Here is a 26,252-nt window from a genome sequence, read left to right on the forward strand (position 1 = left end):
CTGAAGGTTATTTTCCTTTCTTGCTAGCTATAGCCTGAGCTTCCTCTTTTCCTATCTCCTTACTTAGAAACAAGGACAGCTGCCTGTGTTCTATGTTCCTCACCCTTGCACATGGGCAGACAATAGGGGAAAAAAAAATCGGTATTCTAAGTGACAAAACCAACTATAAAGGAATCCAAAAAAGACACCATAAACAAATTCAGAGATAAACAGACTGGATAAAATATCTGGACTAGATTGGAAGAAAATATTTGTAATACTGTGATAGACAATAGGTTAATAAACACTATACAAAGAACTACAAATTGATAAGAAAAACAAAAACAACTCAATAAAATAATAGGCAAAGGAGAATAAATTCAAATGTTCAGGCTCAAGGAAATAAAAACAACAAAATACCAGTTTTCACCCATCAAATTAGCACAAATAAAGAATATCGATAATAATCAGTGCTGGTGACAGAATGGGGAAATGGAAACTCTCAAACCTTACTGTTGGACGTGCAAATGATTTTAATCTTTTGGGAAAGCAAACTGGTAGTACATATAAAAATGTAATTTGCACATGGCCTTTAAACCAGAAATTTCAAGTTCAGGAATCTGTCATACAAAAGGAAAATGAATAATAAAGACATATGAACAAGGTTGCTTATTTCAGCATTATTAATAATGGCTTGGGGTTTCCCTAGTAGCACAGGGGTTAAGAATCCTCCTGTCAATGCGAGACACACGGGTTTGAGCCCTGGTCCGGGAAGATTCCACATGCCACGGAGCAACTAAGCCCGTGCACCACAACTACTGAGCCTGCGCTCTACAGCCTTCGAGCCACAGCTACTGAAGCCCGCGTGCCTAGTACCTGTGCTCCGCAACAAGAGAAGCCACCGCAATGTGAAGCCCGCGCACCGCAATGAGGAACCCGCGCACCGAAACGAAGAGTAGCTGCCGCCCGCTGCAACTAGAGAAAGCCCACACACAGCAAAGAAGACCCAACGCAGCCAAAAATAAATAAATAAATAAATTTATTTATTTATTTTAAAAATAATAATGGCTTAAAATAAGAAACAACTTAAATATTAAATATTACTCAATAAGAGAATGATTGAGTGAACTGTATTATATCTATACGATGGAAATTATACAGCTACCAAAAAGAAAAAAAAAGTCTTACCAGGGACTGAGGGGCAGGGGAAATGGTGTATCATTGCTTAATGATTAGAATTTCTTTTTTGGCGTGATGAAAAAGTTTGAGAAATAGATGGTGGTAATAGTTGCACAACACTGTGAATGTAATTAATGTCACTGAATTATATACTTTAAAATTATTAAAATGGCAAATTTTATATTATGTATATTTTATCCCAGTAAAAAAAGAACATACAAACTTCCAGTTATAAGATTAATAAGTTCTGGGGATGTAGTGTACAGCATAATGACTACAGTTAACAATACTGTATTGTATGTCTGAAAGTTGCTGAGAGATCTTAAAAGTTCTCATCACACACACAGAAAAGTTTGTTTCTATGTGAGGCAATGGATTTAACTAAACTTATTATGTTTATCATCTTGCGACATATGCATCTATCAAATCTTTTACACTGTAAACCTTAAACTGATACAATGTTATATACCTCAAAAAAACTGGAGGGAAAAGAATAAATCAGATGGATAATTATATCATGTACACCTAAGTTAATACTATTAAATGAGAAAATATGTAGCACATAATCCTATTTTTATTTCTTTTTTAAAAGAGGTGAAACTTTATATATATTTATACACATGTAGAAAAAGGTATAGGAAGATTCAAACCTGCCTGTTAATATTTACCTAAAGAGGGAGGAGAAACATTGAGAGAGACCATTAACTTTTCTTTTAGACACCTCTTTATTGTTTATTTTCTTAAAATAAGCATGCATTATATTTGAAAAATAACTTAAAAAATAAACCAAAATAAATCAAACCTTCAAGGGCACTATACCCTTAACTGCCTCCAGAGCACAAGGAAATCAGAGTCCCAAGGAAACCTCTCATTCCCCACTCTGCACAACCTGAGTCAATTAGTGTGATGAGTAACCAATAAACAATCCTATTTCTCTTCTACAAGGAAACGGATGGCTGGGAAAAACCTTCTAGTATCACCAGCTCATTGCCTAAAGCCTGACCACTCCAGGAGAGGCAAGAAATGAAGAGCTGTGGTCATCCAACAAAGTCTGAGCTCTTACCTATGAGCGCATAGGACAGGAACTTGTTGACAGAGGTGAGCGCTAGTCCAGTGATAGGGCCAGTGGTATCTTCAGAGCGAATTACTTCCAGAAATGGACGAAGGAACACATTGGGCTCAATTTCTGAGAGTTCTGCAAGAAAAGAAATGAGAATAAAGAGCCATCTTACAAAAAGCTAAACTCTAGAAAAAGGCTCTTCTTAACTGTGCCATGAGGCTAGAGTTCTTAGTTGCTGGGACAATCTTCCTCCCTCTGGATTATCTTGAATCAAACCCCAAACACTATGTCATTTTATCTGCAAAATTTTTAGTTTAAAGCTTAAAAAAACACAGTATCATTACTATGCTTAAAAATTAACAACAAAATGGTTAAGATGGTAAATTTTATGCTTTTAAAATACTTATGTATGTAAATATATTTTTAAACCACAATTTAAAAATTAACAGTAATTCTTTAATATCATCAAATATTGCTGGGTCAATTATCCATGTCCATTTCACCACCCTCCCTAGGGGTGCACAGGGAAACCTCATCTTGAGTACAGCCAACGTAGCCAAAGAGATCCCAGGATGAGCTGCTTGCTGTCTTAGGTCTTTTGTTGTTATAGTCAAGGTCACTTCTCTTAGAGATAAAGAATGCAGCACATTCCAGGAAGTTGAGGGGGAAACTTGAGGTTTATAGTCCCTTGCTGAAAAATAAGCTCAAAAAGAACAAAAGGCTGTGTTGGAGGCAGTTTATAATCTTGCAAAGCTCCTAACCACTCTCTAGCCTCCTTTCTGTCTACAGTAAGCAGAGGGCTAACTGCCTTGAGATGAAGAGGCAATTCATAATCTTTATTTTACACATGAGAAAAATAAGGCTCAGATAAGACACATGATTGGCCCCAAATCACACAGCTAATAAGAAGCAGAGCTGGGATTTGAACCCAGTCTATACATATGGTTCTAAAACTTGTAAAACCATTATATCTATTCTCCTTAATTATCAGCACATACTCCTAAATTTAGAAGGTTTCATTCCAGGTCTAAGAAGCTACTTTATACTGGACTTGCTCTGTACCCTACTATGCCCAGGGTTTAAATTTTGTTTTTCTGCTGTGCTTTCATATCTCAGACACTAGCTCCCTAAAAGGCTTCCTAAATAGGCCAGAAAGACTCAGGGACTGGATAAAGGCTGCCCCACCTTTAGAGACAAAAGGAAGCTGGGTTTTCTAAGCACCTTCATTTTCATGCAAATGTAGGGAGCTTCCCACTCAATTCTTACCACCCTCCTCTTTGGGTAAACATTCCCTGGCCCCACTGTTCCTCAGATTAATGCTTTAATTAATTGGCAGATTGAGTAGCATTTTCCAAGCTTGTCTGTACAGTGATCGCATCAGCTGTATAAAACCTGCTTCTCATCCCCCACTACCCCCACCTAGAGATCTACAATCTGCAGAAAAAACCTAGAGAAAAATCTTTGTGTGTGTTCAAGATGGTAAAGGGTTGATATGTAAGGAATAGATATATTTGGGAAAGCTGAAATAAAATACCTTTAAAAAGCACACTGAAAAAACTAAAGTCATCTAGTCTTGCTGCTTTAGGAACACAACTGTATTACATACGATTTGGTCTGTCATTTAAAAAACAGTCATGTTTGGTATATTTGAGATATGAAAGTGTTAGATGGAAGACAATCTTTGCGAGGTGGGATAGGGAACAGATTTTCTGAGCATTCACCCAGTTGCTTTACCTATACTTGTTTCATAGTCAAAGACTAAGTCAATTTTACACCCACCATTTGACACTTCCAGGGCCAAGTGCATTCTTCCTCTTTTTGTTTGTTTTTTAAATTTTTTAATTTGGTAAAACTGACTCTTTTTGAGTCCTATAAATTTTAACACACACATAGGGTGTGGCCTCTCAAAGCCAAATGACTTAATGTACCAAAGCAGTAGTTTCTCTGCTGTGTTCAGTGGGCTTGAAATTGATGGAAGTTTGATCTGTCTCTGCAGGGCTGCTTCAACTGAAGATTTTTCTTTTTTTAAAAAAAAATTAATTAATTAATTTATTTATTTTTGGCTGCGTTGGGTCTTCGTTGTTGCACGTGGGTTTTCTCTAGTTGCAGTGAGCCGGGGATACTCTTTGTTGTGGTGCGTGGGCTTATTGCAGTGGCTTCTCTTGTTGCGGAGCACTGGCTCTAGGCGCGCAGGGTTCAGTAGTTGTGGCACTGGAGCGCAGGCTCAGTAGTTGTGGCACACGGGCTTAGTTACTCCACAGCATGTGGCATCTCCCCGGACCAGGGCTCGAACCCGTGTCCCCTGCATTGGCAGGCGGATTCTTAACCACTCTGCCACCAGGGAAGCCCCTAACCTTCTGCTTAAGAGAAAAGAGTTCAACATGGCATTGAGAGACTTGGAGGGGGCAGGAGTGATACTATACAGAGGCTTGGACAAAGTCCCACAGAAAACTCTCTGGATGCTCTGGATGTGACCCTCACGTAATATATAATCCAGTCAATGGACAAGGAATCATTAGTCTCACTCCTACTAATAACTAGGCATATGATACCCAAGCTCATCTGTCAAATTAGATAGTTGGAATCTGACTGTTAAAATACATTCATTCCAGCACTTCCATTCTGTGAGTCAATGCTTTATGGAAACTTAGTGATGGAAAACTAGAAGGGCTGGACTTTTTTTTTTTTAATTCATTTATTTTATTTATTTATTTTTGGCTGCGTTTGGTCTTCGTTGCTGCAGGTGGGCTTTTCTCTAGTTGCAGCAAGCAGGAGCTACTCTTCGTTGCAGTGTGTGGGGGCTACTCTTCATTGCGGTGCACGGGCTTCTCGTTGCGGTGGCTTCTCTTGTTGTGGAGCATGGGCTCTAGGCACGCAGGCTTCAGTAGTTGTGGCACATGGGCTCAGTAGTTGTAGCTCGCGGGCTCTAGAGCACAGGCTCAGTAGTTGTGGCGCACGGGCTTAGCTGTTCCGTGGCATGTGGGATCTTCCCGGACCAGGGCTTGAACCTGTGTCCCCTGCATTGGCAGGCAGATTCTTAACTGCTGCGCAACCAGGGAAGCCCAAGGGCTGGACTTTTTAATGAGCCCACCAGGAACCTTCACTTTCACCCTCACTCCCCTACCCCTCTAAAAAAAGAGGATGATGGTATATAAAATTAACTTTCCCAAGAGAATTTGGTCTAGGCAGAACTGGAGTTTTGCCCTCTAGGTTCAACTGCAGATTCAACTCTACTGCTTCCTACGAATCCAGAAAAGAAAAATTTCTGGTGTTCTACCTCCTGGCTTAGCCTGCCTGGGGACAGAGATTCAACTGTCTAGATCTTCTTTGGAAGAGTAAGAAGAGCTGCCCGAGTCCTTCAGGGAAAAGATGCCATGATGCTGCTCATAGTGAGCAGGCTGAGTAATTTCACAACCAAGGAGACATCTGACACCCCTGCCAAGCAGCCAAAATTCCCGCCCTGGAAGGCTGTCAACCTCAAGGCACAAACAGTTCAGTAAACAGAGAGTGCAGATCAGGTAGAGGGGTGCTCTGAAGGTGACTGATTCATGTTCTAAGATGGGAAGTGAAAAAAAGGAATGGGTACAAGAAGGAGGGGAAATTCAACTCCCACCGGAGAAAGAACACTTGGGATCCTTCTAGGACTAGGCCACCTGCTGCTAAAATCAAGTCCAGGTCCAACTTCTGGCTAGTCAGTGCCCAATAAGAATAATCACAACAAGACTTATTAAACTATTTCTGGAGAAGCTGTAGGTCACTTCAACACAAAGCAAAGTGAAGCTCTTCAGAGGTTTCTTGGTGTTGTTCTGCTCAACATCAGTGAACAGGGCTCTCAACTCCCTATATTGTGACATTAAGACAGGTTAAGTCTCCAAGTGACTTTTGGCCTAAAGTCAGGTTGAGAATCTGCAGATGTCCCCCAAGTCTCCTATCTTCTCAGATGATGAGGTGACCTGTCCAAAAGAAGATGAATACTGACACTGTTTTCTTTTTTCACATCAGAGCTGCCACCTTCTCTGACAATCTATGTCAAAGGCCTCAACTTGTGGCATCATACACTGCCCTTAGACAAAAGGGAACAATCTCTTCTCAGCATACAGGGGAGCAGTCGCCATCCTCCCAGGAGGCTTGTGTTCTCCAGCCTGCAGCAGCCTTTCCTCATTTGGCCAACATTGGGCTGGCACATTCCTGAGCCAAAATGCACACATAAGCTGCTTTCCCTGGTAGCAAGCTCTTTACTCCTGAGTGACTCTTATCAGGGGCGGTTGGGCATTCTCAATTGGATTACGCTGACAAGGAAAAAGTCCTGTGGTATATTATTTCAACACCATTTGGCTTCAGAAATGCTTGTCTCGACCCTTTTGCCCTCAGAGGCTACTTCTCCCTTCTTGCTTTCTAGAGGGTCACCAGCCTGCTCCCATCCTAGCTCTTCATCCTGCAAATATTGGCTCATGTTCCTGGAGACAGAATATCATCATTCACAAGGTAAATCATGTATAACAGACTAATAAATCAGAGCATGATAAAAATGTAAGTCTAGTTCATTTACCTCACTTGACATTTCTGTATCCAGAGACACAGTACAGAATTATTTGAGCATAAAAAGCTCTTTGGTTTTGGGCTTTTATGTCTATGCCTCCACATTCCATTTTAGGAGAAAGTGTTAGGTCCTCATATTCCCCCCTTTTTTTTTTTTTGGCCGAGCCATGGGGCATGCAGGATCTTAGTTCCCCAACCATGGATTGAACCGGCATCCCCTGCAGTGGAAGCTCAGAGCCTTAACTCTCACTGGACCGCCAGGGAAGTCCAGGTCCTCATATCCTACTTCTCTGACTATGCTATACCTAGGAATACTTCTTGTAAAAGTCAAAGTAAGATTGAGAATGAGCTGCAAATGGAATTTTTGAAATACTGTTCCATAGGAAAGAGCTGTGCTCTTCTTGGTCACTACAGGACATCAGGAGTAGTGGTCCAAAGGATGAGACAAACTAAACTTTGGTGTAGCCAGAAGCCTCTGGAATATCTGCCACACCTTTATTTCCAGTCTTGAATGGTCAGGTGGGGATTTAGGCTTGATTTCATGAACTGGCTTGAGAGACGGCTGCCAAAGGGCAGCTCTCAGAAAATTATCTAGTCCAGGCTTAAGGGTTAAACCCAGACAAGCCTTTGCAACCCTGCCCTATACAACAGGAGAAATGAAAAAAAGAAATGCACTATGCCCAGTCTTGGTCTGTCACTAATTATGCGACCTTGGGCAGACACTTCCCTTCTTTGGGCCATAGTTTCCTCAACCACAGGGTTTTCCTGGGGAAGAAGATGGTGGTGGTAGTACACAGTTTAATGAAATTCTTTAAGGCTTCCTTTAGATCTCCAAAATTTATTTTAAATGCAAAGTACAGTTTGGGAGTAAATAAGCATGAATGCAGACAGTCTGTTACAAAGGTAGCCTGGAGGAAAAGCAAGCCCAGTTTGTTTGTCTAAGCTCCAGACAGTGGATCCTCTTTTTTCAGCTATCACCCAATAGTTTCCCAGATCTGTTTCCTATTCTCAAACAAATCCTTAGTTTCTCAAAGTGCCTTTAGACTGCAGTGGGGATGAGGAGGGGGATTATCTTTGATATTATGACCCTTTAAGAAACAAAATGTGGTGATAACTTAATCACTACCACATCCAGGTACAAGGTGGGTTCATGGGTCCACCTAGGGCCTGCAGTAGAAGATAATGATACAAACGACCTTACACCAAGAAAGGCAAATTATTTTCTAACACTTGGTCCTTTAAATACCCTTTGAGAAGTATGCATTTTTCAGGCTTATTTCTCCCTCAAAGGCCAACCCAACCTGTTTTTATGAATCAAAAAACCAAACCTTAACTCTTACTCTAATTAAACATAAGCAAATCCTGAACTTACACATCTTGGGGTTTTACTGAAAGTCTGAAAATCCCAAGGATTAGAAATCATAATTTTATATCTTCCCCGAGCTGTCTTAGATAAGTAATTTGTAGAAGGTCATGTTCATGAGGTCCCAACCTAAGCCAGAGATGACATAAAAACTCCTCTCCTCCTCCGTAGACATCTGGCCCCCAAATGTTCAAGATGACCAGAAAGAAAAGGGTTTTTGGCATTTACATATGTTCTCTGGCTCAAACACCTTTTCAGGACCTGGGCTACCTCTGTCCCTATAGCATGTCTGTCTCTCCTAAGAGAGATGATAGAAAGATGTATTTTTTTCAGACTGAAATCTCTGATATCATACAGAACCCAGAGCAGGCTGCTTTCAGGCTGCTCCTGAAATCCTCACTTTTTTGTGTGTGTGCGGTACGCGGGCCTCTCACTGTTGTGGCCTCCCCCGTTGCGGAGCACAGGCTCCAGATGCGCAGGCTCAGCAGCCATGGCTCACGGGCCTAGCCACTCCGCGGCATGTGGGATCTTCCTGGACCAGGGCACGAACCTGTGTCCCCTGCATTGGCAGGCAGACTCAACCACTGCGCCACCAGGGAAGCCCTGAAATCCTCACTTTTATAATCTCCTCCTTGTTGAGTAGGACCACCCTAGTCTGCCTGGTATCAGATTTAGCCTACACTTTCAGAAGATAAGACAGGGACTTAAAGGCAGCATACACGTGGGAAAATAGTTTGTTTACTGCATGACTTTCTCCAGTATGATACATAATCCTGATTGGAAGAGAAATGAGCTTCCCACCTTGGGCATTTCTGCTAAACAGCCAGTTTAGCTTGCTGCTAGGAGCTGCTATCTACCACCCTACAAGAAGAATCCCATTCCATTGCTCAGGACAACAACCTTAATTGGCCTCTGACATCAGCAACAGCTACATACTAAACTAATTATCATATGTAGGTTATTTACTTTATCTTCCCAGTAACCCTGAGAAATAGTATTACTGTTCCCATTTTATAGATAAGAACACCAAGGCTCTATGAGGTTAAGTGACTTGCCCAAGGTCATGCAGTAAGTGGAAGAGGTAGAATTTAAATCTGGGTCTGTTCTGGATTATGTTCTTAAATATTATACTATGCTATTGCTATGGGTTTACTATTAGATATATTAACTGCATGACATGGATGGCAAATAAAAATTTAAGACTTAACTATCCTAGAATTAAAGTTTCTTCTGCACCCATCCTCCTCCTAGCCAATGACTAAACACTGTTAGTTCCTGATTTTAGTACTGCCATACAAATTAATCTTCAGGTTTGCCCACGTTCCTTCCTAATCCAAGAAGGAAGAATGAGGCCCCTTTAACAAGGCTGGCAGGGCTAAACGAGGCCCATAGGGACCTGAAACATATCGCAGAGGCCCGAGGATAGACTGATCCATCTGTCTTACTGAGAGCACAAGTTTGATGCGTATCAACTCTAAACACCAGTTCTCTTCCTTCTAGAGAAAACTGGCACATATTGAAAGGAAAGCAATTAGGCTGTAACATACAGGCAAACCAGAGCTGCTGTGGTCCTTTATTCTACCTTGCCGTTTTCTGCATTCATTGTATAAGACCAAGACCAGGGGGCTTCCCTGGTGGTGCAGTGGTTAGGAGTCAGCCTGCCAATGTAGGGGACACGGGTTCGAGCCCTGGTCTGGGAGGGTCCCACATGCCACAAAGCAACTGGGCCCATGTGCCACAATTACTGAGCCTGCGCTCTGGAGTGCACGAGCCACAAGTACTGAAGCCCGTGCACCTGGAGCCCGAGCTGCACAATGAAGAGTAGCCCCCGCTTGATGCAACTAGAGAAAGCCGCGCAGCAACAAAGGTCCAATGCAGCCAAAAATAAATAATAAATAAATTAAAAAAAAAAAAAAAAAGACCAAGACCAAACTTAAGCAGGCAATTTGAAAGCCCAGGAGAAATTAAAAACTTCTGTTGCTATACTTTAAAACAGGACATTCACCCCAGCTTTATGCAGTCATTACACGTGGAGCAACTTTTTCAATCCAAATTCCCCTCATAGTCTAGTAAAATATTTCACTGTTCCATGGCAGCAAGAAGACAATTATAGGTTTATCACCAATTACCACCCTGTCAGGTCTCCTCTAGGGGCCCTGAAGGGAAGTAAAAGGAAATAAAAAAGAACTAAATTCTGAATTGACATTAACAAAGTCTACAGATGATGGAAAAGACTGAAGGGTTAATAGCCAAAGCTTTTGGAGAAGAGTAAGAGAATCCCTAAAGAATATCATTTACGGGACTAGTAAGCAACTCTCCCTGTTCCTTAAGTGCACAGAATCCTATTTATTTACATTTATCCAGAAGCTAGAAATGCTTTTTTACGGCAGCATATCACAAATTCTTAGTGACAATTAAGTCTGAAGAATCTTATTCAGCCTCAGACACCCTTTGTGTTAACAAGCTCAAGAACTTTATGATAAGAGACATTTCTCATCTTACTGATGGGGAAACAAAGGCATCGAAAATATAACCAGTAAGGGCCAGGACAAGTACTCTAACCACTTGCCACTGCTGCCTGTAAACACATGACTGTAAGCTGGAGAATGAACAAATAAAGTTTATAGGAGCAGCAGTACTCTGAGAAGTCATGTTATTTGCTCTGAAAGGTGGCCAGAGAACCTTCAAAACAGCTGAATCTAGAGGAGCAATCCTGAAAGGGTTGGGAAACAACTTTAGAAAACATGGGACAGAACCCGGGTTCAGCCAACACCTGTTTCCCAAACAATATCTGTCTCTCTCTGTCTCTCATTTTATCCCAACACAATACAAAAGCTGTATTATTCTGGTAAAGTTGCATTCCAGCCCAGAATGCACAGTTAATGTTTTTTACAGCCCACATGCCTCCTTGTGATGGATGGCCACTTTATAATGAAAAACTTTATGCTCAATCAACTTACAAATAATGAGTGTTCCATTACAATGTATTAAAAACAAACCCCAGGGCTTCCCTGGTGGCGCAGTGGTTGAGAGTCCGCCTGCCGAGGCAGGCGACACGGGTTCGTGCCCTGGTTTGGGAAGATCCCACATGCCGCAGAGCGGCTGGGCCCGTGAGCCATGGCCGCTGAGCCTGCGCGTCTGGAGCTTGTGCCCCGCAAAGGGAGAGGCCACAACAGTGAGAGGCCCACGTACCGCAAAAAACAAACAAACAAAAAAAAACACCCAAATCAGAAAGACCCAGAAAGAAACAAGGAATAGGAATGAAGGTGATTGCTAGAAAGCAAGGAGGAACTCAAGAGAATTCTCTGTAACTCCTTCAATCCTAAAGAAGATACAGTCCTAAGGAGAATTTGGTATCGAAAAAGGCATTAATTTCAACAAATGCTGTTGGTACAACTGAACATCCATATGCCAAAAAAACCCCCCTACTTTCATCTAAACCTCACATGTTACATAAAAATTAACTAAAAATAGGGCTTCCCTGGTGGCGCAGTGGTTGGGAGTCCGCCTGCCGATGCAGAGGACGTGGGTTCGTGCCCCGGTCTGGGAAGATCCCACATGCCACAGAGCGGCTGGGCCCGTGAGCCATGGCCGCTGGGCCTGCGCGTCGGGAGCCTGTGCTCCGCAACGGGAGAGGCCACGGCAGTGAGAGGCCCGCGTAACACACACACACAAAAAAAAAATTAACTAAAAATAGATAATAGATGTAAATGAAAAGCATAAATCTGCATACCTTTTAAAAGAAAATATAGGATAAATCTTTGTGACCTGCGATTAGGCAAAGAGTACTTAGATATGACACCAAAAGCACAGTGCACAAAAGAAAAAAAACTGGTACACTGGACCTCATCAAAAATAAAAATGTCTGCTCTAGAGACATACTAGAGAGATGTCTATCTCTAGAGAGATAATGTTAAGAGACTGAAAAAACAAGCTACTGAAAAAACAAGCCATAAATAATTGTATAATTATAATTGTGATTGTTACGAAAGGACTTGAATCCAGAATACACTTCTTTAAGTTTCTAAACTCCACATGCCGCGGAGTGGCTGGGCCCGTGAGCCATGGCTGCTGAGCCTGCGCGTCCGGAGACTGTGCTCCGCAACGGGAGAGGCCACAACAGCGAGAGGCCTGCATATCGCAAAAAAAAAACAACAAAAAAAAAACACACCTTGAGGTACCACTACCTACCTACTAGGATGGCTTAAATAAAAGTACTGAAAATACCAAGCACTGGAGAGGATGTGGAGAAACTAGAATTCTCATTTCTGGTGGGAATGTAATGTGGTACAGGACTCTGGAAAACAGTTTGGCAGTTTCTTAAAAAGCTAAACATACATTTACTCTTTGACCCAGAAATCCCACTCCTGGGTGTTTATCCCAGAAAGATGAAAACCAATGTTCTTCACAGAAAAACCTGTACACAAATGTCTGTAGCAGCTTTATTCATAATGGCCCCAAAATGGAGAAGCCAAACGTCCTTCAGCTAGTGGATGGATAAGCAAACTGTGGTACAGACATGCAATGGAATACTACTTGGCAATAGAAAGGGAACAAACTATTGATCTAGGCAGCAGTTTAGATGAATCTCAAAGGCATCATGCTGAGTGAAACAAATCAGTCTCAGAAGGTTACGTACTGTATGATTCCATTTACATGACCTTCTTGATAAAACTATGGTGAGAGAATAGATCAGTGGTTGACAGGAGTTAGGGGTAGGGGGATGGTGTGACCACAAAGGGATAATAGAGGGAGTTTCCTGGGGAGGTGAGATTGTTCTGTATTCCCATTGCCACAGTGGTTACATGGAGCTATGTATGTTAAAATTCACAGAACTGTATACTAAAAAAAAGTCAATTTTACTATATGATAATGAAAAAATTTAAGTATTGAATCTTAATATACAAATCTCAGCCTAGTTCACACCAAGAATGGCATTCACAAGATGCAGCCCAATAGCAGGCCCTGCCTTCTAAGACTGAGGTCTGAAGATACTGAGATTATGTTTAAGGGAATGTCCACCTATGAATGTGGACCTGAATTCAGAAATGCCCTTTCCCCTCAAGAGTTGTGGAAAGGCTAGACTGGCATGGGGAGTCCATTTCTTCTCTCCCTGGGCCCTTCTAACCAATAGTAGAAAGAATTTGTTACTGGAACTTGTTCTTTTGAAATCTTCAGTTCAGGACTTCCCTGGTGGCGCAATGGTTAAGAATTCACCTGCCAGGGGCTTCCCTGGTGGCGCAGTGGTTAAGAATCCACCTGCCAATGCAGGGGACACGGGTTCGAGCCCTGGTCCGGGAAGATCCCACATGCTGCAGAGCAGCTAAGCCCGTGCGCCACAACTACTGAGCCTGAGCTCTAGAGCCCGCGAGCCACAACTACTGAGCCTGTGTGCCACAACTACTGAAGCCCATGCGCCTAGAGCCTGTGCTCTGCAACAAGAGAAGCCACCGCAGTGAGAAGCCTGCGCACCACAATGAAGAGTAGCCCCACTCGCCTCAACTTGAGAAAGCCCGTGCGCAGCAACGAAGACCCAACACAGACAAAAATAAATTTTAAAAATAAAGTAATTAAAAAAAAAAAGAATCCACCTGCCAATGCAGGGGACACAGATTTGACCCCTGGTCCAGGGAGATGCCACGTGCTGTGGATCAACTAAGCCCATGTGCCACAACTACTGAGCCTGCACTCCAGATCACGCAAGCCACAACTACTGAGCCCACATGCCACAACTACTGAAGCCCGCACGCCTAAAGCCTGTGCTCTGCAACAAGAGAAGCCACCGCAATGAGAAGCCCGCGCACCGCAACGAAGAGTAGCCCCAGCTTGCCACAACTAGAGAAAGCCCGCACACAGCAACGAAGACCCAACGCAGCCATAAATAAATAAATAGATTTATTAAAAAAGAAAGAAAGAAATCTTCAGTTGAAGCAGGCGTGCAGAGACAGATCACACTTCCATCAATTTCAAGCCCACTGAACACAGTAGAGAAACTACTACTTTGGTACATTAAGTCATTTGGCTTTGGGAACCCACACCCTAACCTTCCGTTCCTTGCTTTAACCCTTGGCCCATGAGAATTAGTTCCCTAAGACCTAGGTAAGATAGAGGCATTAAAAATATAGAGAAAGAATTTTACCAGGGCATACTTTATTTCCCATAATATTTGACACACAGGATACCAAACCCTACCTGGCTAAAGTCCCTTGGCAATATTAATGTTACTAAGGGAAGTGCTAATTTCTACTGCATTCAGCTTCGAGAAGAGATGGGGATAAAAAGCAAGGATGGGAAGGGACTTTCATCTGCCACAGAGACTAACCACTCCATGCTCAAGAAGCATTTGGGCCACCAAAGGCCCTTCTCCTACATGACGATGTTCATTTACCTGCTTCAAATGTATCAAGTCACAGTACATACATTATTACATAGCCATGTCCTGAAAAACCGCTAATCCAGCATCCATTAAATTAGGTCTGAATTCTGCTGGCCAAGCCCCAGCCTCTCAGGGGGCTGGCATCAAATAGGGAGGCTGGAGTAGGGTTTCAAACACCTGTTTCAGCCTTTTAAGTGTCCGATTCAGGCCACTGTGCTCTGGCAGCAGGGACCCTGATGATGTGGGTTCTCTTCTCCTGCCAAATCGTCAATTTAAAGAGCCTAGCCCCCCCAAGAGGAGGAAAAGATAGACTGGTGGGGGGGTTATAGCCACTTTGAAGAAATGTTTCTTTTAAAGTTAAACACACATCTATGCTATGATCCAGCAATTTCACTCAAGTATTTATCCAAGAGAAACTAAAATATACGTTCACAAATAGACGTGTATTATGTTTATAGCAGCCTATTCATAACAGACAAAAACTGGAAACACTCCAAATGTTCTTCAATAAGAAAATGAGTAAATTCTCTTATGGTTTGCCATATAATTCAATATTACTCAGTAAAACAGAATGAATCAAAACCAAAAAAACCAGTGATACATGCAACAACATGGATGAATTCCAAAAACATGCTAAGTGAAAAGAAGCTAGGAAAAAAAAGAGAATATCCTGTATGATTCCATTTATAGGAAATCCAAAACCAAAACTAATGCATGGTAATAGAACAGAAAGTGGTTTTGTGTATGTGTGTGTGGGTTAACTTAAATGGGGCATGAGGAAACTTTCTGGGGTGATGAAAATGTTCTATCTTTTTTTTTTAAGGTGGTTACTGAATTTACACAATCATCAAAATTTATCAACTGAACACCTAAGGTCTGTGTATTTCACTGTATGTTAATTATACCTCAATTAAAAAAAAAAAGAGAACTGAGGGGGTCTGGGGTCAGCCTCTCCTACTTGGCATTATTTAGGAGAATGAAGATATAGAAGAGAAGAAACAAATTTGCTTCCCAACTCACCATTCTGGGAGCAGAGGCTCAACAGCCAGCTGAGCTGCCACCTCAGTAACCCTTGGGCAACCTTTTGGGAAAGAAGAGATTTTCAGGTGGTAACTGATATACCCTTAATGGGGCCCTGTTGTTCCCCAAAGGGGTGTCACTGAAATGTCTTCAACAGTGTTTACTTCCCCATTGCTAAAAGTATAATCAGGGTTCAACTTAGAAGAAAGTTCACATGTAACCAAAGTTAGGCCCTCAGTACTTAAAATTCAGGGACTTCCTTGGTGGTCCAGTGGTTAAGACTCCGTGCTTCCACTGCAGGGGACATGGGTTCAATCCCTGGTTGGGGAACTAAGATCCCGCAGGCTGCAAGGGTGCAGCCAAAAAGACCCCAAAAACGAACAAAAAAAACATTCAGACAGTCTTAAAAAAACATTACATTATAACCATAGTAATAGACAAGTCAGAGCTCTAGTTCCAGAAATGTCACCACTCTGTCATGACGCCTTACACAAGACATGACCTCTAAGCCACAGATCCTTCTCAATAAAATGGGCCTGGATGACCTCTATGTTTCACTTTAGCTCTGCCACTGTATGATTTTAATACTCTTATAAGTTCATATGACCTCCAGGATCAGATGGGGAAGGCAAGCCTTGTAATCCTTCTCAGCATTGTTATAGAGACTCATCCTTTATTTTAATGAGGACGTCCCCAGAGGGATTCTGCATTTCATGTGAAATGATTTCTCCCCTCTAACACACAGAGTTAGACTCAAAGAGAACAGTTTACAGGTTAGGATGTGAGGTGATGCTTACACGGCAAACCCAAGGTGGCACAGGATAAGAGAAGAGTAGGTATCCTCAAAATCCAGTGGGAAGATTGAAGAAGAAAACAAACATATATCAAGTGCCTCTTATATGCAAGGTATGCATTGTACTAGACTCCTTGCATACATCATCTTGTTTAATCCTCACAAGAACCCTGTAAGACAAGTTTTTAATCTCCATTTTACAGATGAGAAATGGAGGTTCAAACAGGTCAAGTAACTGCCAAGACAACCCAATGGTAGAGATGGGATTTGAACCCAGGTCTATTCAGCTCCAAAAGTTATGCTTTTTTCCACAACCATTTGGCAGAAAATAAGTTGGAGATCCTGCATCTCCAAGGGGCCCTATCACTTTCTCCTTCTTGTAACACATTTCACACATCTCACATAGCCCTTGGCACTATACAGAAGAAAGGGTTAAACCTACAGTTAGGAAGAGGAAATACCCTGGAAAATTGAAACACATGCTGTGGCTCTGACTAAATTTCACACCCGTTCTGTTGAGCAACATCCATACTGTGTGAGAAAAGATTCCTTCCCCCTCACCCCGACCCCATTCTTTATTCATTCTGTCACCTGCTGCCTTCCTTCAGACTAAGCTGAGGGGGAGGAAGGGAGGAAGACTATACATCTTTGCTTGGTGCATATTTAAGCCAGAGGTTAGTAAACCCAGGGTAGGAAGAAGTACTGTGTGAAAAAAGAAAAGGAAAAATACTTTCTCACTTCTACTTGGACTATCACAGGAGGGAGCTCTTATGATAGGCCATAATGAAGAAAGGGGTTGGACTTCTGCTGGGGAGGCTGTTCTTCCTGAAAAGCAGGCAGAATTCAGGAGAACAAGGCCAATTTACACCTGTCCCCTTATCTGGTATTTCATGCTCAAGTGAACACTGAATTTCTGTCCATGAGTGTTATGCCTCACCCAGGAGAGCAAATGGGAAGGTGGAAACAATTTTTTTCCCTCTGCTACCCACTTCAACCAGATTCCTACTTCCAGTACCAAATCACAATGGGTATAGTTATTTGGTACTGGAAGTTGACTGGATATAAGATACTTGTGGGAAAGTTAAGAGCCTAGGGTAGCTACTTGGTATAAAAGAAGGAAGAAAAGAAAGGTAAGGACAAGTGAACAAATGCCATTATGATAATCTCCAAAGATAGTCCCATACAATGCCACCCCTCACATGCCCTTCCTCCAATCAAGAGGTAGAGCTTATGTCTGTTACCCTTCAATCAATGCAGGGGAAGTGACCATCTGGGACTTCTGTGCCCAGGCACTAAAAAGGCTTTGAAGTTTCTATTTCTTCCATTTTGGTGATCTGAACTGCCATGTATTGTACAAAGTCTAAGCTACTGTGAAAGAGAGAGAAGTCATGAGGGAAAGCCCTGGAGACTGAGGCATCATGTCAAAAGAAGCCACGTGGCACCAAACATCCAAGCTACAGTCATAGCTGATGCAACCTCAGGAGAGACCCCAAGTGAGACCATTAGAAGAACTGCCCAGCTGAGCCCTAGTCAACCCATGGAATTATGAGATATAATAAAATGGTTGTTGCTTTAAGCCATGAAGTTTTGGAGTGGTCTGTAATATAGCAACAGATAACTGAAACAGCTGGCTTTTGTTAAAAATGAAGCTAGTAGTTCTTTTGTCCTGGGTATATAACATAAACTGTATTGCAGAAATAAGGAAAATCTAGCCAGTTTTAGCTAAAAGGAATTTATACTGGGGGGAAATCTCATTCCACTAGCAATTGAAAATAAAAAATACCTAAGAATAAACTTAAGAAATTTACATAAATGGGGGAAAGAAGAACCTACAAATTTTACTAGAGTCACAAAAGAAATCTTGAATAAATGTGGAAGACAAAACATGTTCCTGGATAGGGAGGCCAAATATACTATAAAAATGTCAAGTCTCTCCATATTATTATTATTATTTTTAAAATTTATTTATTTATTTATTTTTGGGCTGCATTGGGTCTTCATTGCTGTGTGGGCTTTCTCTAGTTGCAGTGAGTGGAAGCTACTCTTCGTTGTGGTGGGCGGGCTTCGCATTGCAGTGGCTTCTCTTGTTGTAGAGCTTGGGCTCTAGGTGAGTGGGCTTCAGTACTTGTGGCTCGCGAGCTCTACAGCGCAGGCTCAGTAGTTATGGTGCACGGGCTTAGTTGCTCTGTGGCATGTAGGATCTTCCCGGACCAGGGCTCGAACCCGTGTCTCCTACATTGGCAGGTGGATTCTTAACCACTGTGCCACCAGGGAAGTCCCTCCCCATATTAATTTACAGTTTTAAATCAAAATCCCAATGGGAATTTTTTAAAGAACTTAAGTGACCCTGTACTTCACGTGAAAGAATAACCAGATAAGGATAGCCAGAATATTTTTTAAAACAATTAATGACAGAAAACATGCAGTATCATTTTAAAGTGAATTATAAAGCTATAACATATAAGCAAATATAATACTAGCAAAAGAATAGGTAGGACAATATGTAGTACATGATATATGATAAAAGAATATTCAATAAATGGTCCTGTAACACATGGTTAATTATCAGAGAGTACTGACACTTGACAAAATAAATTCTATCTGATTAAAGGAAGACAATAATTAATTCACTGAACAAATATTTATGAGCACCAACTGTGTGGCAGTCACTGAGCTAAATAATAGAAACACCTTCATGGGGTTTCCTGTGTAGCGGAACAGAAAGACATTAGGGTTCGCATAAGTATTATGAAGCCAGGTGCTAAAGACTGTTCAAGAGTTAAATATAAAAACTGAAACATATAATAGGTAGAATAAAGTGACCTTATATGAAGGGAAAGGTAAGTAGTTATAAGATTCATCAACATATTCTTAGCAGAAGAAAAGGAAATGGAAGTAGAGCTGAAAAGGCTGAATACCAAGTGCCTTTAGAGGGAAGCACCAATGAGAAACAAGCTCTGAAATGGAAGCACCAGGTGGAGGGTGAGAAAAAAGGAGGGAAGAACAGAAAAAAATGGAAGAAGAGGAAATCACTGAAGAACTAATATAAGATCATCTCCCAAATGATACGATTTTCCTAGATCAAAAGGACCCTCACTAAGAACCTAGCACAATGAATAGAAAGACATCCACATCAAGTGTTTTAGAACACTAGAACAAAGAGATTGCAAAAAAGTTCCAGTTCAAACACAAAGGACTGAGAATCAATATGGCATCAGACTACTCAAGAGCAACACTGGAAATGAGACAAACAAGCAAAGCGGGGATGGAGTCAAAATGGCGGAGTAGAACGACACGGAGTTCGTGTCTCCTTGCAACCAGGGCACCTACTAGGTGCTGGAATGGGACCTCGGACACCTAAGAGGACGGGAGGATTCCCCACATGCCTGGGTAGGACGCTGTGGGGGAAGGGGGGGAGGAAACAGGATGGAGGCAGGATGGGACTGGTGCCCCTGAGGGGCAAACGGGGGAGAGGAGGAGCTCCCATGCTCAGAGGGGCCCACTCATGGCGAGGGAATCAGCAGGGATGGGGAGAGACCTTCAGGGGATCGGGGAATCAGAGGGGAATGAGGCCAGCATCTCTCCTATCCTGCTCGGACCCCAGGCCTGGAACTCTGCCTTCTGGGGCCCCCTCTGGGCCGTAAGTCTAAGCTCCCCAAAAAACCCCAGGCCAAGGCCTTTTCCAGCCTTTTTTTTTTTTTTTTTTTGCCATACTGTGTGGCTTGTGGGGTCTTGGTTCCCAGGCGAGGGATCAGGCCTGAGCTCCTGCGGTGGGAGTGTTGAGTCCAAACTGCTGGACTAACAGAGAACCTAAGTCCCAGGGAATTTTTTTTTTTGCAGTACCTGGGCCTCTCACTGTTGTGGCCTCTCCCGTTGCGGAACACAGGCTCCGGATGCGCAGGCTCCGGACGTGCAGACTCAGCGGCCATGGCTCACGGGTCTAGCCACTCCACAGCATGTGGGATCTTCCTGGACCAGGGCATGAACCCGTGTCCCCTGCATCGGCAGGCAGACTCTCAACCACTGTGCCACCAGGGAAGCCCCTCATGCCTGCAAACTCTAGTGCTGGATGCCTCAGGCCAAACAACCAGCAAGATAGGAACACAGCCCCACCCATCAAAAACAATGAGATGACAAAAAAATACCTTACAGACACAAGGTAAAAACCTACAAGACCAAATAAATGAAGAGGAAATAGGCAACCTACCTGAAAAAGAATTCAGAGTAATGATAGTAAAGATGATCCAAAACCTTGGAAACAGAATGGAGGCATGGAGCAAGAAAATACAAGAAATGTTTAACAAGGACCTAGAAGAACCAAAGAACAAACAGTGATGAACAACACAATAACTGAAATGAAAAATACACTAGAAGAAATCAAAAGCAGAATAAATGAGGCAGAAGAACGAATAAGTGAGCTGGAAGATACAATGGTGGAAATAACTGCTGAGGAGCAGAATAAAGAAAAAAGAATGAAAAGAAATGAGGACAGTCTCAGAGACCTCTGGGACAACATTAAACGCACCAACATTCGAATTATAGGAGTCCCAGAAGAAGAAGAGAAAGAGAAAGGGCCTGAGAAAATATCTGAAGAGATCATGGTCAAAAACTTCCCTGAGGGCTTCCCTGGTGGCGCAGTGGTTGGGAGTCCGCCTGCCGATTCAAGGGACACAGGTTCGTGCCCCGGTCCGGGAAGATCCCACATGCCACGGAGCGGCTGGGCCCGTGAGCCATGGCCGCTGAGCCTGCGCGTCCAGAGCCTGTGCTCCGCAACGGGAGAGGCCACAACAGTGAGAGGCCCGCGTACCGCAAAAAAACAAAAAACAAACAAAAAAAAAACTTCCCTGACATGGGAAAGGAAATAGCCACCCAGGTCCAGGAAGCACAGAGAGTCCCATATAGAATAAAACCAAGGAGAAACACACAGAGACACATATTAATCAAACAAAAATTAAATTCAAAGAAAAAATATTAAAAGCAGCAAGGGAAAAGCAACAAATAACATACAAGAGGATCCCCATAAGGTTATCAGCTGATTTTTCAGCAGAAACTCTGCAGGCCAGAAGGGAGTGGCAGGATATATTTAAAGTGATGAAAGGGAAAAACCTACAACAAAGATTACTCTACTCAGCAAGGATCTCATTCAGATTCAATGGAGAAATAAAAAGCTTTACAGACAAGCAAGAGTGAAGAGAATTCAGCACCACCAAACCACCTTTACAACAAATGCTAAAGGAACTTATCTAGGTGTGAAACACAAGAGAAGAAAAAACCACAAAAACAAACCCAAAACAATTAAGAGAGTGGTTATAGGAACATACATATTGATAATTACCTTGAATGTAAATGGATTAAATGCTCCAACCAAAGACATATACTGGCTGAATGGATATGAAAACAAGACCGGTATATAGGCTGTCTACAAGAGACCCACTTCAGCTTCCCTTGGCGCAGTGGGTTGAGAATCCGTCTGCCAGTGCAGGGGACACCGGTTCGAGCCCTGGTCCGGGAAGATCCCACATGCCGCAGAGCAACTAAGCCCTTGTGCCGCAACTGCAGGGCCTGTGCTCTAGAGCCCACGAGCCACAACTACTGAGCCCACATGCTGCAACTACTGAAGCCCGTGCACCTAGAGCCCGTGCTAGGCGACAAGAGAAGCCACTGCAATGAGAAGCCCATGCACCGCAACGAAGAGTAGCCCCCACTCACTGCAACAAGAGAAAGCCCGCACACAGCAACAAAGACCCAACAGAGCCAAAAATAAATAAATTAAATAAAAAAAAAAAAAAAGAGAGACCCACTTCAGACTTAGGGACACATACAAACTGAAAGTAAGGGGATAGAAAAAGATATTCCATGCAAATGAAAATCAAAAGAAAGCTGGAGCAGCAATACTCATATCAGATAAAACAGACTTTAAAATAAAGAATGTTACAAGAGACAAGGAAAGACACTACATCATGATCAAGGGACCAATCCAAGAAGAAATTATAACAATTATAAATATTTATGTACCCAACATAGGAGCACCTCAATACATAAACCAAATGCTAACAGCCATAAAAGGGGAAACCAACAGTAACATAATAATAGTGGGGGACTTTAACACCCCACTTACACCAATGGACAGATCATCCAGCCAGAAAATAAACAAGGAAACACAAGCTTTAAATGACACAGTAGAGCAGATAGAGTTAATTGATATTTATAGGACATTCCACCTGAAAGTGGCAGAGCACACTTTCTTCTCAAGTGCACACGGAACATTCTCCAGGACAGATCACATCTTGGTTCACAAATCAAGCCTCAGTAAATAAAAGAAAATTGAAATCATGTCAAGCATCTTTTCTGACCACAATGCTATGAGATTAGAAACCAATACAGGAAAAAAAATGTAAAAAACACGAAGACATGGAGGCTAAACAATAAGTTACTAAATAACCAAGAGATCATTGAAGAAATCAAAGAGGAAATCAAAAAATACATAGCAACAAATGACAATGAAAACACACCACCCTATGGTGGTTTTGCTGCAAACCTATGAGATGCAGCAAAAGCAGTTCTAAGAGGGAAGTTTAAAGCAATTCAATCTCCCCTCAAGAAATAAGAAAAATCTCAAGTAAACAATCTAACCTTACACCTCAAGGAACCAGAGAAAAAAGAACAAGCCAAACCCAAAATGAGAAGAAGGAAAGAAATCATAAAGATCAGAGCAGAAATAAATGAAACAGAAACAAAGAAAATAATAGCAAAGATCAATAAACTAAAAGTTGGTTCTTTGAGAAGATAAACAAAATTGATAAAACTTTAGCCAGACTCATCAAGAAAAAAAGGGAGGATTCAAATCAATAAAATTAGAAATGAAAAAAGAAGAAATTACAACTGACACTGCAGAAATACGAAGGACCATAAGACACTACTACAACAACTATATGCCAATAAAATGGACAACCTGGAAGAAATGGACAAATTCTTAGAAAGGTACAACCTTCCAAAACTGAACCAGGAAGAAATAGAAGATATAAACAGACCAATCACAAGTAATGAAATTGTAATTAAAAATCTTCCAACAAACAAAAGTCCAGGACCAGAAGGCTTCACAGGCAAATTCCATTAAACATTTAGAGAAGAGCTAACACCTATCCTTGTCAAACTCTTCCAAAAAACTGCAGAGGGAGCAACACTCCCAAACACATTCTATGAGGCCACCATCACCCTGATACCAAAAGATGTCACAAAAAAAAAAGAGAAAAAAGAAAATTACAGGCCAATATCACTGATGAACGTAGATGCAAAAATCCTCAACAAAATACTAGCAAACCAAATCCAAGAACACATTAAAAGGATCATAGACCACGATCAAGTGGGATTTATCCCAGGGATGCAAGGATTCTTCAATATATGCATATCAATGTGATACACCATATTAACAAATTAAAGAATAAAAAACATATGATCACCTCAATAGATGCAGAAAAAGCTTTCGACAAAATTGAACACCCATTTATGATAAAAACTCTCCAGAATATGGGCATAGAGGGAACCTACCTCAACATAATAAAGGCCATATATGACAAACCACAGCAAACATCATTCTCAACGGTGAAAAACTGAAAGCATTTCCTCTAAGATCAGGAATAAGACAAGGATGTCTCTCTATGTTGAACTATTATTCAACATAGTTTTGGAAGTCCTAGCCACAGCAATCAGAGAAGAAAAAGAAATAAAAGGAATACAAATTGGAAAAGAAGTAAAACTCACTGTCTGCAGATGACATGATACTATACATAGAAAATCCTAAAGATTCCACCAGAAAACTACTAGAGCTAATCAATGAATTTGGTAAAGTTGCAGTATACAAAACTAATGCACAGAAATCTCTTGCATTCCTATATTCTAAAAATGAAAGATCAGAAAGAAATTAAGGAAACAATCCCATTCACCACTGCAACAAAAAGAATAAAATACCTAGGAATAAACCTGCCTAAGGAGGTAAAAGACCTGTACTCCAAAAACTACAAGACACTGATGAAAGAAATCAAAGATGACACAAACAGATGGAGAGATATACCATGTTCTTGGATTGGAAGATTCTATATTGTGAAAATGACTGTACTACCCAAAGCAATGTAATCTCTATCAAATTACCAATGACATTTTTCACAGAATTAGAACAAAAAAATTTACAATTTGCTTGGAAGCACAAAAGACCATTAATAGGCAATCAATCTTGAGAAAGAAAAATGGAGACGGAGGAATCAGGCTTCCTGACTTCAGGCTATACTACAAAGCTACAGTAATCAAGACAGTATGGTACTGGCACAAAAACAGAAATACAGATCAATGGTACAGGATAGAAAGCCCAGAGATAAACCCACGCACCTATGGTCACCTAATCTGTGACAAAGTAGGCAAGAATACACAATGGAGAAAAGACAGTCTCTTCAATAAGTGGTGCTGGGAAAACTGGACAGCTACATGTAAAAGAATGAAATTAGAACACTCCCTAACACCATACACAAAAATAAACTCAAGATGGATTAAAGACCTAAATGTAAGACTGAACACTACAAAACCCTTAGAGGAAAACAAAGGAAGAACACTCTGACATCAATCACAGCAAGATCTTTTTTGACTCACCCCCTAAAGTAATGAAAATAAAAACAAAAAAAAACAAACGGACCTAATCAAACTTAAAAGCTTTTGCACAGCAAAGGAACCCATGAACAAGATGAAAAGACAACCCTCAGAATAGGAGAAAATATTTGCAAACGAAGCAACTGACAAAGAATTAACCTCCAAAATATACAAACAGCTCTGGCACCTCAATATCAAAAAAAAACAAACAACGCAATCAAAAACGGGTGGAAGATCTAAATACACATTTCTCCAGAGAAGACATACAGGTGGCCAACAAACACATGAAAAGATGCTCAACACCACTATCATTAGAGAAATGCAAATCAAAACCAAAATGAGGTATCACCTCACACCAGTCAGAATGGCCATCATCAAAAAAGCTAACAATAAATGCTGGAGAGAGTGTGGAGAAAAGGGAACCCTCTTGCACTGTTGGTGGGAATGTAAATTGGTACAGCCACTATGGAGAACAGTATGGAGGTTCCTTAAAAAACTAAAAATAGAACTACCATATGACCCAGCACTCCCACTACTGGGCATATACCCTGAGAAAACCATAATTCAAAAAAACACATGTACCCCAATGTTCACTGCAGCACTATTTACAATAGCCAGGACATGGAAGCAACCTAAATGTCCATCGACAGATGAACGGATAAAGATGTGGTACATATATACAATGGAATATTACTCAGCCATAAAAAAGAACGAAATTGGGTCATTTGTAGAGATGTGGATGGACCTAGAGTCTGTGATACAGAGTGAAGTAAGTCAGAAAGAAAAAAATATCGTATATTAACGCATATATGTGGAATCTAGAAAAATGCTACAGAGGAACCTATTTGCAGGGCAGGAATAGAGACACAGACATAGAGAAGAGACACGTGGACATGGGGTGGGGGAAAGCGGGGGTGGGACAAATTGGGAGATTAGGATTTCATATACACACTACTGTGCGTAAAATTGATACCTAGTTGGAACCTGCTGTATAGCACAGGCAGCTCAGCTTGGTGCTCTGTGATGACCTGGATGGGTGGGATGGGGGGGTACGGTGGGAGGGAAGTTCAAGAGGGAGGGGATATATGTATACATATAGCTGACTCACTTTGTTGTACAGCAGAAACTAACACAACACTGTAAAGCAACTACACTTCAATTAAAAAAAAAAACAAAAACCAAAAATAGAAAAAAAGGAGCAAAGCCACCATATTCTGAAAGAAAATAATTTCCAAACTAGAATTCTATATCCTGTCAGACCTTCACTCAAGTGTCAGTACAGAATATAAATAGTTTCAGATATACA

At 41.5% G+C, this 26,252-nt stretch overlaps 1 protein-coding gene across 17 annotated transcripts in view; it reads right to left on the reverse strand.

The window, feature by feature from the left end:
• GBF1 (golgi brefeldin A resistant guanine nucleotide exchange factor 1) overlaps positions 1 to 26,252 on the reverse strand; it is a 122,510-nt gene that overhangs the window by 28,663 nt on the left and 67,595 nt on the right. For all 17 annotated transcript variants that reach the window (XM_065894278.1, XM_065894289.1, XM_065894288.1 and 14 more), the window contains one exon: positions 2,222 to 2,353. In XM_065894278.1, coding sequence (XP_065750350.1) covers positions 2,222 to 2,353 — 132 coding nt within the window. The remainder of the gene's footprint in view (positions 1 to 2,221; positions 2,354 to 26,252) is intronic.

This window comes from Phocoena phocoena, chromosome 16 (assembly GCF_963924675.1).
Source record: "Phocoena phocoena chromosome 16, mPhoPho1.1, whole genome shotgun sequence".
NCBI classification, from domain to species: domain Eukaryota; kingdom Metazoa; phylum Chordata; class Mammalia; order Artiodactyla; family Phocoenidae; genus Phocoena; species Phocoena phocoena.